This window comes from Sebastes umbrosus, chromosome 7, assembly GCF_015220745.1.
Source record: "Sebastes umbrosus isolate fSebUmb1 chromosome 7, fSebUmb1.pri, whole genome shotgun sequence".
Taxonomy (NCBI): domain Eukaryota; kingdom Metazoa; phylum Chordata; class Actinopteri; order Perciformes; family Sebastidae; genus Sebastes; species Sebastes umbrosus.
In genome coordinates, this window is record NC_051275.1 from 6,173,674 (window position 1) to 6,190,469 (window position 16,796).

The window sequence follows — 16,796 nt, forward strand, 5'->3', positions numbered from 1 at the left end:
TCAGGTGGTGGTGGTGGTGGAGGGGGGTTGACTAACTCTTGAAACTATAGACAATAAACTGTTTTTAACTATTTTGGATGTTTTTTAAGCAGTTTTTGTGTGTAATTATAAAAATTAAAAGATGTGTTAATGGAATAAATAATAACAGTAAACATAATTCAACAAAATGGTTACAGTGTACGTGTTGTGAATGTGCAACACAATCTCACTCCCAGCTCATCAAATACCGCTGCTTGGTCATCGGACACCGACGCACGGGGTATAAGTACCCCTCTTGCTTTACTTTTGGACGGACCGGGGACGGCGTGTTAATATACGCTTGTTACATGCCAAGTGTCCTTTCAAAATAAACTTTGTTTCCACAGGAAGTTAGGTTTAGGCAACACAACCGCTTAGTTAGGGTTAAGAAACGGTCGTGGTTGACGTTAACTTCACTGAATAGAGACTCATGTGACTAAATGGTGAATCGATTTGCATTTATATAGCGCTTTTCTAGTCTTCCGACCACCCAAAGCTGTAGTGTAGCTTTACACTACATGTCAGCATTCACCCATCCACACATACATTCATACACTGATGGCAGAGGCCATTCAAGGTGCCAACTTTGCCCATCAGGATCTAATCTAAATATTCATTCACACACCGATGGCTCAGCCTTCGGGAGCAATTTGGGGTTCTGTGTCTTGCTCAAGAACACTTCGACATATGACCAGATGAGCCGGGGATCGAACCATTGACCTTTCCGATTGGTGGATGACCTGCTCTACCCTCTGAGCCACAGCCACCCCGACTAGTGACTCACGTGACTCGTGGAGTTGACAATACTAACGAGTCACGTGACTAACGACTCACAGGACTGACAATACCGATGAGTCACGTGACTAAAGACTGACGTGACTTGACCCATCCACCACCCCTCCCGCCCGCCCTGAACAGACTCTCAAGCTATTAATACTTACAATGGAGTTAGTTGAAAGCCCGGTTTGTCACATACTGTTGCTAAAGGGTGCCTCCGTGCGTCGGTTTTGGGTGCTGAGGGGCACTTACCAAACGGCGGTATTTGACGAGTTGGGAAAATTGAAGTACTCACAATATGGCAAAAATTCTCTCAATCTGATGTTTCCATAAAACATTGTAATAACCCACAGTGGCCCAATACAGCCAGAAATATTAAAGGGACAGCTATGTCAACATACAATACAATATAGTTTTAGTGCATTTCAAGGGAATTGCAATGGAATTGCGTTGCTAGGCAACAGTTTGGGTACATGTTTATATCCTGTCAGCTGATGTCATTCACATACACACTGCAACAGGAATAAACTGGGACACATTTCGAATGTTCACGTTTATAACTGTGAAATGGTCTAAATATTGCAGATTTGTGACATCACAAATGGACAGAAATCTAACGGCTTGTTTCAAATGCACAATTTCTGAATACGGGCTGTGTGGGTTTCTCCGTATATTGAGCGTTTTGATAGTTTAAAAGTATTTATAAAGCTCTTCAACCTGCTTTATAATATAAAAGACTTGAAAATCTCACTTTTTACATTATGGGACCTTTAACTGATTTTAGAATACGTCTTACAGCGTGTTTGTTGTCTAGTTTTACATGGTTGTGATACATTGTGCATTGTGTACATTGAATATTGTATAGAAATACATTAAAAAAACTATTGAAACTGTAAAACTTTGATGATAAGTTTTTATTATTGCAGATTTGCAAGAAAATGTAAGAAAATGTTTTGATGAAATCATTTATTCATGATTAATCGAGGATTGATTAAATGTAGTATCAGTGTACAGTCACTGCAACATTGTGATGAGCTGTTCAGCAAATATGGGAGTTCTGAGCAAGATTTTGCTAATTAACTTAAACTGGCCAGATACTAGCTCAAATTAGCTGGCGTCAATGTGATTGGACGATGGATCTGCCCAATGAAAAGTTTCTCGTGAGCTATAAAACCTGTCTGGTAAACTCCATTGTTGGCTGTAGTGAAAGCTGTTTGATTGAGCTCAGAGTTATTTTTGTAAAATCTGACTACAGCTGCTCATAGTTGGTTATGATTTACAATATCTTGAATGACCTTTTGCATTAAGAATTGTTTTTTTTATCAACTTCTTTTTTGCATTTTTCTTTATCTTGATATTTTGTTGAATATGCCTTTGCAAAATGCTTCAATCAATGTAACAGAATTTATTATAGGTGGTTTTGACAAAACCAAAAGGCCTATGGTAGTTGGTGTGGTTATATTGATTACCTATGTTCTATCCATTCTAGCCAATATGTTCAACATCCTCTTCATTATTTATGACCAGAGATTACACAAACCAATGTATATTTTGATTTGCAACCTTGCTGTTGTTGATATAATGTACACCTCCAGTAGCAGTCCAATAATGATTCAGGTTTTAGTTGCTGGGGTTAATACTGTATCGTATGCGCCGTGCTTAGTTCTGATGTTTGTTTTCCACTTGGGAGCGGTGATGGAGATGTTTGCTTTATCGGCTATGGCATTTGATCGATTCATTGCTATTAGCTTTCCCCTTCGGTACCACAGTTATTTAACAAATGTTCGCACTTTTGTCCTTATACATATTCTGTGGATTGTTGCTTGTGGTTTTGTGGCTGTACTTCCTGCAACTCTGCTTCCTCTCCCTCACTGCTACTCAAAGCTGAAGTACACTTTCTGTGAGTATGCTGCCATAATGCGAACTACTTGTGTTGACAAAACGTACTATTTCAATCTGGTTTCCGTCATATTATTTTTTCTCATATTCTTTACTTTCACTTTTATTTGCCTGTCATACTTTTCGATAATAGCTTTTGTGAAATTATCCTCAAATATTGACAAAAGAAAAATGGGCACTACTTGCTTGAGTCACTTAATCGTAGTAATGGGCTATTACAGTCCAATATTTACCAACAGTGTCTTGACCAGGATAGGCTTGGTAGTAACTCTTGAGGCTCGCCATGGTTTACAGATAGGGGCCATCCTCGGTCCATGTCTTTTAAATCCTTTGGTGTACTGTTTTCAGACAAAAGAAATCAAATGTAAGATCTTTCAGGTATTCAAAAGATCTCGGTAGATTCTTTTAAACTGTGAATGACTACAAAGATTGCATTCTTTTTATGGTCAAAGTATTATGCTAAAATGATTACATATATTCATGCATTTTCTAAACTGTTTGCCTGTTAACTGTTTTCGTCAATAAAATGTTTGCCATTGTAGGTGTTCAGAGAATGATATATAACATTATACGAATGTTTGGCATAGCATGTCACACTGTTAGTCCTGACAGCTGCTGGTAAAATGGAAAAAAAACTGTGATAATTTCTGAGCACATTATCATCACAGCGTATATAGGAGAGGAAAGACAGTTTTATAATAATAATAATAATTTGACTAAATCCCCAATTAATTTCACTCTTGCAGGTATGGCACATTAAATGTAACTTTATCTGTTAAAGTTAATGTCGTCATTTATGCCTCATTCATTCACCAAAGCTTACATTATTTGACAAAATGTATGTGCACAGTTAGACTTCTCATTGTATTTTTATGGTAATTGACAGGCAACACTGTCGCTAGTAAATTTCCGCAATTACCTGTTAACAGTACCTTTACTGTTATGATGTTTTACAGTAAAACAGCTTTACCGTGTGTGTGCTTCAGTATAACTGCTCTATTGTAATGGTGGTTTATAGTAGGACACTGTGAATATGTTCTAGTCTAGAATGTGACACTGTAAGTGTGTTTTATATTACGATGCTATACTATTATACTATATATAACCTCCTGCTATACACTATTTCCTAATAATTATTATTGAAAGTTTAAAAACAGGTTTACTCTATTTAGTATAAGAATATTTTACTATGAACAATTTGATTTCATAAAAGAGGTATTAGTCTGAGTACCGTGAATAAAACAGGTATTTATTGTCAACACATTCGTACTAATTAAATCAATTTAAGACAGTGGCTTTAAAGAAGTAACATTGTAGAATTTTATAACACTCACATGCGTCAACATGAGCACATGTGCATCATTTAGGTGCTAGTCATAAACTAGCAAAAAAAATATATATGTAAATATACATACTGTATATTACTCTACATCCAAGGTGGTATGGTGGTGGGATCCATCTTGTGATAGCTAAACTGTAAAGAAATAGAGGGACAATGTGAGAGCTCATGAGATGGTCATGGGATTATCTACATGATTAAATCAATAGGTTAACAAATTAAGTTGAAGTGACGATGGTCCAGACACATAACATATGTGGCAGTAGTAAAAGCTTTAAGCTCCGAGGCCCTGAGAAACCGGCTCCTAATAAATGGCATCAACACTTAAACAGCAGATGATGATATTAAAAATAAAGACATGCTTACTCTTTTCTGTCAGGTGGTGGTGGTGGTGGAGGGGGGTTGACTAACTCTTGAAACTATAGACAATAAACTGTTTTTAACTATTTTGGATGTTTTTTAAGCAGTTTTTGTGTGTAATTATAAAAATTAAAAGATGTGTTAATGGAATAAATAATAAACAGTAAACATAATTCAACAAAATGGTTACAGTGTACGTGTTGTGAATGTGCAACACAATCTCACTCCCAGCTCATCAAATACCGCTGCTTGGTCATCGGACACCGACGCACGGGGTATAAGTACCCCTCTTGCTTTACTTTTGGACGGACTGGGGACGGCGTGTTAATATACGCTTGTTACATGCCAAGTGTCCTTTCAAAATAAACTTTGTTTCCGCAGGAAGTTAGGCTTCGACATATGACTGGAGGAGCCGGGGATCGAACCATTGACCTTTCCGATTGGTGGACGACCTGATCTACCCTCTGAGCCACAGCCGCCCCGAATAGTGACTTACGTGACTCGCGGAGCTGACAATACTAACGAGTCACGTGACTAACGACTCACAGGACTGACGATCAAGGCCTATGGAAAGGAGGCTGGGTCACGGAAGGCCACGGGTCTTGGGGTATGGGGCAGTGTAACTGAAGCTGCAGTCGTGCGTTGCGATTGGCTCAGATTTTACTGCGCATGTGTAATACCCCCAAACATACAACGCGTTGCTGACGCATGACACAGCCTCCTTTCCATAGGCCTTGCTGAAGATACCGATGAGCAGTGGCGGCCAGTCAATAGAGGGCGCTAGGGTATTGATTTCTTTCAGGTTACCTGTTTAATGTACTACTGTCACCATATAGCGACCGTTTCATAAAAATTACTTTTTTTAATCATATTTGCTCCAATCTCACCCACTTCAGCTTTAAAGTACCAAACATAAAAGTACACATTATGCAGAATAATGTATATTATTGGTATATACTTATTGATGCATTAATGTGTTTATCACTTTAATGTTGCAGCTGGTAAAGGTGGAGCTCATTGTAATGACTTTATATACTGCTAGGTAGTTTAATCTATAATAATACATTATTTATTATTATATACTGCTGGGTAGTTTAATCTATAATAATACATAATTTATTCGTTGATTATATTTTTAATTAATAATCTGAATCTGTAAAGTAACTAAAGTTATTAAATCAATGTAGTGGAGTGAAAAGTACAATATTTCCCTCTGAGATGTAGTGGAGTAGAAAGTATCAGAACATGGAAATATTCAAGTAAAGTACTAGTACCTCAAAATTGTACTTAAGTACAGTACTTGAGTAAATGTACTTAGTTACTTTCCACCACTGAGTACATGTTATACTGTCGTGTTTTTCTAAGCATTCTTTACTGCTCCTGTTGGAATAAAATATTTGTTGATTATTTAACTGCAAAGTAGTAATGTGTTTTTGATACCTTCACTTTTTTGCATCAAATCATACCGGGATGTTTGCTGAAATTGATTGGATGTGGCACAGCCCTACCTAGAAACATTTCCACCAGCTGCCACTGCCGATGAGTCACGTGACTAAAGACTGACGTGACTAAATAAGTTGGCGTTATTTTTTAGTTTGTGTCACGGGACACAAACAACGGCCTCCTAGTTTAAAGTCTTGTGTTTGTTTGACCCATCCACCACCACCCCTCCCGCTCGCCCTGAACAGACTCTCACGCTATTAATACTTACAATGGAGTTAGTTGAAAGCCTGGTTTGTCACATACTGATGCTAAAGGGTGCCTCCGTGCGTCGGTTTCGGGTGCTGAGGGGCACTTACAAAACGGCGGTATTTGACGAGTTGGGAGTGAGAACAGGTTGGAATGTGTGGAGATTGGCCTGGGCTGAATTATTATCCCTGTTCGGCCCTGAGGGTGGACGGTGTTGATCAAATATTTATCATGGTATGTTTATGTTTTATATTGTGGTCGTGATAAATATTACAATATTATTAATTTTAAAATGCAGAATAAATACTCTAGTCGATAATAGTACATGATAAGTAATGCCTGTTTTGGCTAACACAGTATATTATATACCTGAAAAAATGAAGTACTCACAATATGGCAAAAATTCTCTCAATCTGATGTTTCCATAAAACATTGTAATAACCCACAGTGGCAGCTACGTCAACAGCTACAGCTACGTCAACATAAATAGTAAAGAAATAACAATAAATTGTAGATAAAACTGAATCATCATCCATCATCCAACTGTAATGACAAATGAGATGTAAACAAAATGCAAAGGTGGGAAGTAAGCGAGAGTACGGCAGTTATAATAATTTAGTTTATTTGTTCATACTGTATGCTTTTAATTAATTTTATTATCACAAAGTCCCTTCAGTTAAAGTTTACTGAAGTAGATTTGTGATTACATATTTCACTAAACTACATTTTCAAAGACCTATATTTATGTTATATCACATTAAGATATTCTAGTTTCATGTGCTTTGTATCTCTTTTTACTTTTATGTCAAACTATGAGAAAGCTTTCTTAAACAGAAAAGATGTTATTTACTTCAGCATTACTGAATTGGAGAGCTATTTGTTGATTTTGGACCTAGGACCAAATGTATTAGTTACTGCAAGTGGTCTACATGTACTTGGATGAGGTATTCTAGTGCCATTCCCATGGCTAATAAAATGTTTTACATTTTTTAAGTCTTTTATAAAAAAGCAACTTAGAGACAAACCACTATTCAACTTTCACAAACTCACTTGCGAAACAAAACAGTAGCTGTTTACCGCATTGTGTCACTAAATCCTTTGAGGTTCATTACCAGAGCTAAATACAGAACATACATCACTCCGGAGGGCTGAGGGTAACACATCTTTCCTATCAACACTTTGTAAACAAAGAAGTCATTAACCTAATGAGCAAAGTTAAAGAAGGAAACAGTAACCAAGCGTTGGTATCCATGACACAATGTTAGTAACAAAGTTCAGTGGGAGAAGAGATCCTCTGATGGGTTACGACATGCTCACAGCCAACTAATCAGATGCTGGTAAACATTAAGTTTGGATTGGTTTCCCAAAGTTCGTGAATTACAACAAGTAAACAGCTTTTTAGATTAGATTTGTGAGAAACTGGCTTGCATCAGCAATACATAATAATTAAAATACAGCAAGGATATTTAAAACAATATAAACGAGACATGAAATAAACGTGCAAAGTTAGAATGTAACTATAGTATCGTCAGTTAGAGTATTGGTAAAGTCTTCAATTACACTCTTTTTATTCAGCATTTCAAGTTTGACACGTTATTAGCTGCCCTGTGCTTACTTTTGTGCTTTGTGATACAACCCAGATGTGCACATGTAAAAAAATACATCTATGATAGTTAAATTTTGTCAGCATTGATATTTTGTGATATAATATAAACCATATTTCCCACCACACAAGTTACAATACTGTTTGAATATATGAGGGTAGGAGTGTTTTGTATAGTAGTCCTTTGGTGCACCTTTAGTAAAGTCAGCTTTAGCGGTAGTGAGCAACAAATGAGTCATAGTGTAGTTAAATTTGACAATGTAGAGCTGAGTTTGTCAAGCTGAGTTTAAGGAAACCGCATGTCTTTTCCTCTAACCCCCATTTGTTCCACATTTACATTTTTTTGCCCAATAGCAGTATTATCTCAACATCAATTATACATCAAATCATATTTTTTTTTCTGATTTACATAGAATTTATTCGTGGCCAATGACTTATTCTTATTTTTACTTTATTTATTTTTTTAATTAAACTCTTGTCTTACTTCCCTCTTGACTCTATTGGCCAGTAGTTAACTGATTTTACAATACCTTTTACAGCGTGTTTGTTGTCTAGTTTTACATGGTTGTGATACATTGTGCATTGTATACATTGAACATTGTACATAAAAATATAAAACTTTGATAATAAGTTATTATTATTGCAGTTTTGCAATAAAATGTAAGAAAACGATTTGATGAAATCATTAATTCATGATTAATCGAGGATTGATTAAATGCAGTATCAGTGTACAGTCACTGCAACATTGTTTAGCATGTTCACTGATATATTGCCAGAAGGGCTGTTATAGTTAACGCGATAATAACACGTAACGCAAATTCGTTTTAACGCCACTACGTTTTTAACACATTAATGCAACTTGCGATTTTTAGGTTGTAGTGGGCTGAGTTTTACAACTAGAGTGAAGATACATCATATGAAACTAGAAAACCTGAGGAATCCACTGGTACCAACCATGTCATACTTACGTATCGCAAAGGAGGTTAAATAACGCTCCAAACTTTCACTAAATTTTGGGGAGGAAAATCTGGCATGCCCATTTTCAAAGGGGTCTCTTGACCTCTGACCTCAACATATTCGAATGAAATGCCCACTTTATGATAATCACATGCAGTTTTGGGCAAATCATAGTCAAGTCAGCACACTGACACACTGACAGCTGTTGTTGCCTGTTGGGCTGCAGTTTGCCATGTTATGATTTGAACATATTTTTATATATATATACATATATATATATATATATGTATATATATATATATGTATATATACTGGAAAAACAAAGTTCAGAAACTTGTGTTTGGTGGATTATTTCTCTGTTGTTACAATGCTAATTGGCATTGTATTTTACATGGTTGGAAAGCCTGTTTATTTACCTTCGCAATGATGTTCAACTTGTAAGGATCATGCATTTGTGGGATGAGCAGCACAGCTGATTATGTGGGTAGCACCCAAGAAAAATTTGCCAAAATGCTCTGCCAATGGTAAACATAGGGGGGTTGGGCTGGTCAGAAGAGCAATGTGGGGTGGCTGTGGGGTGAGTGTTGTTGAAGTGGAGGTGGGGGGGGGCAGTGTACTGGGGTTGAAGACGAGGGGGGTTGCAGCAGTGAGGACTGGGCTGGGGGGGGCAGGTGACTGATCAAATCTATTGAAGAATAAATGCAGGTCGTTCACCCATTTTGGTCCCCCACAGCCTGGGAGTCAGGATTCTTGTGGCCAGAGATGGTTTTCAGGCCTCTCCAGACTCCGCTGATGTTATTCTGCTGCAGCTGTTCCTCCATCTTCCTCCTGTAGCTGTTTTTCCCCTCCTTGATCTTCCTCCTCAGCTCCTTCTGCACACTCTTCAGTTCCTCCTTGTTTCCTGATTTAAAGGCCCTCTTCTTGTCCTTGAGGAGAGCCTTTATATCAGGATTCATCCATGGTTCATTGTTTGAAAAAACACCTTACAGTCCTGGTGGGTACGGTGTTTTCCACACAAAAGTTGATATAGTCCGTGATGCAGTCAGTGAGACTGTCTATGTCCTCCCCATGAGAGTCACACATTAAATGCAGTACTTGTGAGGGTTTCTGGACAATATTTGTCATTGTCTTGTTAATTGATTTCCAATAATAAATATATACATACTTTTTTATAAAGCAAGCACATTTGCCCACTCCCATGTTGATAAGCGTATTAAATATTTGACAAATCTCCCTTTAAGGTACATTTTTTGAACAGATAAAAAAAATATGCGATTAATTTGCGATTAATCACGATAAACTATGGACAGACATGCGATTAATCGCCTAATTGCCAGATGACATTATTTGCTTCTTTTGCCTAAATAAATATCAATATTATGCCAATAAAAATCTAATAGAGGCAATGAAATGTTATAATAGGTTGTAAATGAACTGGGTAGAATATTTATGACGTCTCTGCATGGACATGAAATTGAGGTGTGCAATATCAGATTTGACCACAGTGTGGTGTAGAATCATTTACATTAAGAATGTAAGAATGAATATCAATGAATATCAAAACAAGGACTGTTTTTTTTATTATTTACAGTATTCTTAAAGATTTTAATTTTCTCCATTAGCATGTGGGCGGGTGTGCTACTTTCTTGGAGCATAAAAAGACTCTTTCAAAGATTGTGAATACACAACGTCAACTAATTCAGCCTCATTTCAGTTAACTTTAACTTGCTGAGGTGGCTCCAGCCTCCAATTCAGCTTTGTTATGTCCTGTTTGATTGTTACAGTATGTTCCTCTTCAGTAAAGTCCCCCACCCACCTTTCTCTCTCTCTCTCTCTTTGACTCATGACCATAACAAAATACACAAGGCCTATTGCCAACACACTGTATATTGAATATTGACAGTTACAATATACAGTCATACATACGCATTTACCGGTATGTATATATTTGAACAGTGTTCAAAACTCCAACAACAGAATTAACTGTTTTTTTTTCTTTACAATTATATATAATTACATTGTATATATTTTATATATACTGGGATATACATCTTGTTTGCACCTTATTGTTATCTTAGTCTTTTATTTTTGCACTCTTTGCACTCTTCCCACTTCGTATTGCAACTGCTGCACAGCAATTTTCCTCAGGATAAAAAAAATCATCTCATCCTCTCATCTAACATAAGGCCCATGTTGCATCACGTAACTCCCCTCCTTGCAGGAGCATAACCATCACTCTGCTCTACTCTGCCATCACCTTGCGCACTTCTTATTTCCATCTGCTCCCATTTCTTGCCTGAAACACATTTCCTATCTACAGTATAACTTAAGCACTAATAAAGCACCATACAGTGGTATTAAACAGCTGGTGGGAGGAATGTTTGGATTTTATTTTTATTTTAGCTGTTTCAAAACTCTATTATCTGACAGCTCTACTCCTTTTACACTGGAGAATTATTCACTTACTTTTTCCACTTTCACTGTGCTACCTAATTTATGAGGTTGTCATTGTTAAATGTAACAGGAACTAGAATGGCACTCGGAGAGCGCAGACCTCCGCCAAGGTGCGTGATTTTAAAGACAGATCACAGCTCACAGCTGGCGGTACCGTGAGGTGGTCGGCTTGTTATTAACACGGTGCATTTCCGTGTAACGTATCGGCGGATGCCTCTCTCATTCAGCAGCCTTGTTATGTCTGTATAACGTTACACTGTGTTGTCTGTCATCCCGTCATCCACCGCTTTTATCTTTCTCACCACGGACGGCCAGCAGCTCCCGCACCTCGGAGTCTCAGAAGTAGGAAGAAGGCGTGGTCATGTGTCATCAATGCGTCATCAGTTACACTGCGCATGTTTTGTACCCTGTGGTCTTAATTCTCAGGCTGATTGGAATTCTTAAAAAAATTCCTGATCCTGAATCTCATGAAAATTATGATCCGATCGCCACCAAAATCGAATGGATTGTTCATTGTGCCACACTCCACCCCAAACATTTCATTCAAATCCATCGTGAACTTTTGGAGTAATCCTGATAACAGATGGACAGACTCACAGACAGACAGACAGACAAACAAACCAACAAACCAAAGCCGGTGTAAACAATACCTCCTTCCAAGGCCCTTGGTAATAAACCTACAGTATATGATCTGTTCATTAGCCTCCATTTTTGCATCAAGGATGCTCACAATGTGGTTGTAGTTTGCTTTGTTAGTGGCGGTCACAGTTTAGTTTCGGAGCATCAAAGTAAACAAAAATTAAAAATGACAGTCAGCAGATATGTAGATGAATAAACTGCAAAGACAGATTTTCAGTGGTTCCTGAGTAGAGGTTAGAGGTTTAAACACTGCAGTAAAGGCTGTATGATTAGAATCTGTACAGTCTAAGAGTCTAAAATAACACAGAGAACAAGAATATTGTCCAACAGTCAAGCTCTAATATGTCTCTAGATTTTAGTATTTAGACTTATTTGATAACTTTAACTTTACAATATACAGCAGCCTGCAGGCATTCATTTAATGAAGAATAGAATCAGAATCAGCTTTATTGGCCAGTTGTGTCTAAACACAAGAGGAATTTCACTCTCTGATGTCGCAATGTCCAGGAAGATTCACAAGATACACACAACAAGGCTAAACAAAGATGAGCTAACATAAACAAATAGCTATATGTACAGTTATTATGTACTTCCTAGTTAGTAAGTAATCAGGGCTCTTTAGGTATTGGTTGATGTAATTGGTAGCTGATCTAAACCTATTTATAACAAAATCATTTTTTCTCCTCCTCACTATGGTAAAGATCAAGGGTCATTGTCCTACAATGTAAAAACAGCAAAGATTCAGTTTTATGTGGTTTCAGTTATATCTGGAGCCACATATAATATCATTACCTTTCCTTACATTTGTGGCTTTCTTTGAGCTTGCTAAAACATGATTTTTTTATTTTAAATTTTTGTTGCATGCTTTGTTTTTATTGCTGGTTTTAGTTCCCTGTAGCTATAGTGTGCTTTGAAGAAATATCTGGCTCCTTACTAGCCTTATGTTGTTCAGTCTGGTCTCCCCTGTCTACTGACCTCAAAAGACACAAGAGGGCAGCAAATCACATGTAACAGATCCATACCCTGTTGAACCAGTGGAGAGCAAATTCATGTGCTTTCTATCTGTTGGCAGTTTAGTGTGTACTGATGGCGCCCTCTGCTGTATTTGCATTGTGAATACACACTGCAATATGAAGAAGTGATTGTGATGTGTTCAGTGCAAACTTTGACAGTGCTTGAATGGAATTATAAGACATTGCTCGATGTTTTAATCAAAATCTGATCACTCTGGATCTTTAGTTTACCTCCTAAATGACCAGCTGTGACAGTGTAGCTGGTATTGTTTTCACCTAGTGAGTCTGTGTGACTGATCATGGCAAAATGTGGTACTGGAGATATTGTAGGTGAACTACCACAAAAGTGGTTTTGAGTACTATGGCAGATGTTTATAGGTCTGTGGACACCCCAATAGTGTTGCAACCGTGCAAGTTGCAGTCACTAAACTTTACGGGTGTGTAGTAGTGATCAGAATGAAGGTTGAGTTCGAAGATGGGTGTGGTCTGAGCAAGGGCGTCAGAAGTAGGGGGGTAGGAAGTAGGCCCCCACTTTACGCCTCTGGTCTGATTTGGCGTTGCGGTTTGGTGTGATCCCATCGCAACATGGTTTCCTTTATTTTTCATACAAACAGTATTATTCTCCTACTAAGGTTGTGTACTGTATTTGAATCATTCATAATTCAATAGGTTTCTTCTCCTCTGTTTCACTGTGCACACATGAAGTCAATCAAATCTCATGTAATTCAAAATTGTATTTCATATGCCTCAGAGCTTCACAGACTTTATATTTCATGGAAGTTAGACAAACCTTTGAAAGGATCACATTAATACAAAGAAATAGTAATAACTAATTAAATTAAATAATTAAATTAAAATTAAATAATTAAAATGGTCACAGCAAACTTTGATGAGACACTGGATTCACAGTTTTACCTTTTCACAGACTATGTTCAACTATTTTGCACGTGTAAAATAATGCAGTTAATGCATATAAACTGTCTGTCAGCTGTAAAAACAGTAGAGCTATGTAGTTTTACTGTTAACTTATTCTTGACAACAAAATGCATTACATAACTGACAAACACTGGTGACTTATTTATAAAAATCATGAGGTCATTTGCGATTGCTTTTATGCATAGTAATATAATAATAATGCAACAATGTTATGCGCTCAAAATGTGGCAGTAATTATTTAGCATTGCCTTGTACAATAATTAGTCAAAATTGAATTACTGTTTAACACAAACTGTACTGTAGTTTTCATATGTATTCTTTGAAAATTAACTTTGGTCAGAAACTTGAATTTTACATGAACATAAAGCCAAAATAACTGCATTTTAGTAAAAAGAAAGGGATTTAGTTGCAAAGAATGTATTTATAAATAAAACAGTGACAGTGTCACAACTGAAAGAAGTTTTAGCGTGCTGCATGCTTAAGATGGAAAGACTTTATTCCTAAAAAAGTACACTACTTTTTCTCGAATTTCTTTTGTTTTCAGTCCATAGATGATTGGATTCAATGTTGGGGGGAAAATTAAAGTTGCCACCCCCAAGAACCTCCTTAAATCTGGTGAAATGTTCTTTATCCTGTATGATATGATGGTGAAAAGACCCAGACACTCCAACAGGAGGAAAACAATTAGATGTGTAGCACACGTCTGCAGAGCTTTGGCTTTTGTGTCCGATCGTTTCGATCTGAAGCACGCAACGAGGATCTGGAGATATGTGTACAAAATCATCCCATTAGCTATCACTTGTGAAAGAGCAACTATAATAAGCCCATAAATGTTATTGATGGTTGTGTTGGCACAGACCAGACTCAGCAAAGATGGATTATCACAGTAAGGGTGTGTCAATTCAGATCGACAGCGGGGCAAACGCAAAAGCAGGACAAAAAGCACACCTATCATAACTAAACAACTCATCCACACAACTGTGATTAATCTCATAATGTGAGCATAAGTCATAACTGTGTTGTATTTCAAAGGTAAACATATGGCAATATACCTATCATATGCCATAGCACTCAGAATGAACACTGTACCTGCTGCATAAATGTGGATAAAGAAAGCTTGGGCAACGCAAGCTGAGTATTGCATTGTCCTGCTGTTTGTCAGTAAGTCTTTAATGACCTGTGGGAAGAAGGCTGAGGAGCCTATAAGGTCATTGATAGGCAGGCTCAGCAGAATTAGATACATGGGCTGGTGCAGAGATTTGTTCAGCACAATGGTGAGGATTAGAATAAGGTTGCAGAAAAGTATGATCATGTAGCCCAGAGTTGCAAAAAGAAATGCAGGAAAGACATTTTCAGAGGAGAGATTAAAGCGATTCAGCACTAAAACATGTGACACATTGTACAGGTTGGCCATTCTTATGCTCTTCCTCCCTAGAAAAATTGAAAAAGCATTAATAATCTCATAGCATAACAATTTTATACACAACAATCAATGTATAAAGAATCTGGGAGACCGAATAAAACAAGAAATGCATACAGAGATAATGTTGGAGAAAGTGTGAAAATTCCAGTCATACAGTATATGAGTTATAATTAACAAATTGTAAATTCTCACTGCTAAGGACAGAACTTACCAAATTAAAGCTTGAACATGTCCACGTCACTTCACTTTGAGTCCACATACATCATATATCATATGAGGCTACTGTGCATTAATAACAAGTAATAGCCTTTAAAGGATTTACAGCTTTGCAATGAAACTCCAGGAACAAAATACACAGAGAGAACAGACAGGAAATAGTGCATTCATTCACTTGCTGAATAAATAAGAAACATAGTAGTGGATCATCATTACCCAGAGCTGGAAATACTGGCAGTGACAAACTGGTAAGATGTTCAGAAGGATTAGCAGCTTTATAGGAGACAGCTCCCTGGAGTCTTCTGGCTACCATAAAGTTGATGTTTAGATTGTTATGGCAATGACTGACACACTGGCTCACAAGGGGCTTTGGAAGGATATTAAATGTATTAGTTACTATACCACCACCCACACATTCACATAAACAAAGTAAATGATTGAGTTGACACACAGACATATTAAAAAAATGTCTTTCTATTGTTAAAAAGAGTCATTTAAGTGGATTGGAGAATATGTTCTTTTTAATTACTTATAGATGTCATGTTTTTGATCCCCAGTTTCTAGCCTAGGATGGTAGAGGCATCATCCATACAGTTACAACAAAGCAGATCTTGGTTTCCACCCAGTGTGGCCCTTTATGGGCGGCCAGACAGCTGGACAAAGAGGCCTGCTGGAGGCAAGGCTTCAAAAATATATAGGGATATTTCTAAACTGCTCTTTATTTCTACATTGTAAGAAGTAGCTGCAGTAGACTAAAATGTTTTGGTGACACTTTATGATAACCATAATTTATAAATGGTAAATTGATAATCAATAAACTTTATTTAATAGTTATTTTACTGTTAACACCCAGAGAAATGATAATTAATAATATTTACTAATTATTAGAAATGCTATATTTTTTTGTTATTCTATCATTAGTTTGTGTAATATGAAATATTTAGTTTATAAATTATATATTGTATCATAGCTGATAAGAGATGAGAACAATTATATTCTGATTACACTCGTAACTTATTTATTAACAGTTTATTGTTGCACACTTTATAAAATTGTATATACTATATTATGGTTTTTTTTCCTGATTACCAAATGATTTGTAAACTGTCAAGAAATCATTTGTAAAACATTTATAAATATTACATAGATAGATGGAACAGAAATCAAGTATTAACCATCGATAAAATATGAACTAGCTCTCTGAATATTGTTTAGAGATGCTTTTCAACATATTTATTAACCATTTAACAATGTATTGTAATCATCAGTTGGAACTTTATAGTAGCCATCCAAATAATGTTTATAAACTGCTTAAAAATTATTAACCATTAACAAAGTGTTACAAATATCTATCTATGTAATGTTTATAGAGGTTTTACAAGCAGTTTCTTAAAGGTTTACAATTTATTTGGTAATCATTAACAAATACTTGATATAGTATATAACATTGTATAATGTAGGCAACAATAAACT

General features: G+C 36.6%; 2 protein-coding genes across 2 annotated transcripts; one reads left to right on the plus strand and one right to left on the minus strand.

The window, feature by feature from the left end:
* The first annotated feature begins 2,030 nt into the window (after positions 1 to 2,030).
* On the plus strand, positions 2,031 to 4,439 carry LOC119491522 (putative olfactory receptor 2B3). The gene is made up of 3 exons (XM_037775663.1): positions 2,031 to 2,389; positions 2,828 to 2,955; positions 4,413 to 4,439. Exons 1-3 carry the CDS (start codon positions 2,086 to 2,088, stop codon positions 4,437 to 4,439), a joined length of 459 nt encoding a protein of 152 aa, XP_037631591.1. The 5' UTR covers positions 2,031 to 2,085.
* Positions 4,440 to 14,162: 9,723 nt separating this feature from the next.
* On the minus strand, positions 14,163 to 15,098 carry LOC119491964 (olfactory receptor 52B2-like). Its single transcript, XM_037776250.1, has one exon. It carries the CDS (start codon positions 15,096 to 15,098, stop codon positions 14,163 to 14,165), a length of 936 nt encoding a protein of 311 aa, XP_037632178.1.
* Positions 15,099 to 16,796: the final 1,698 nt, after the last annotated feature.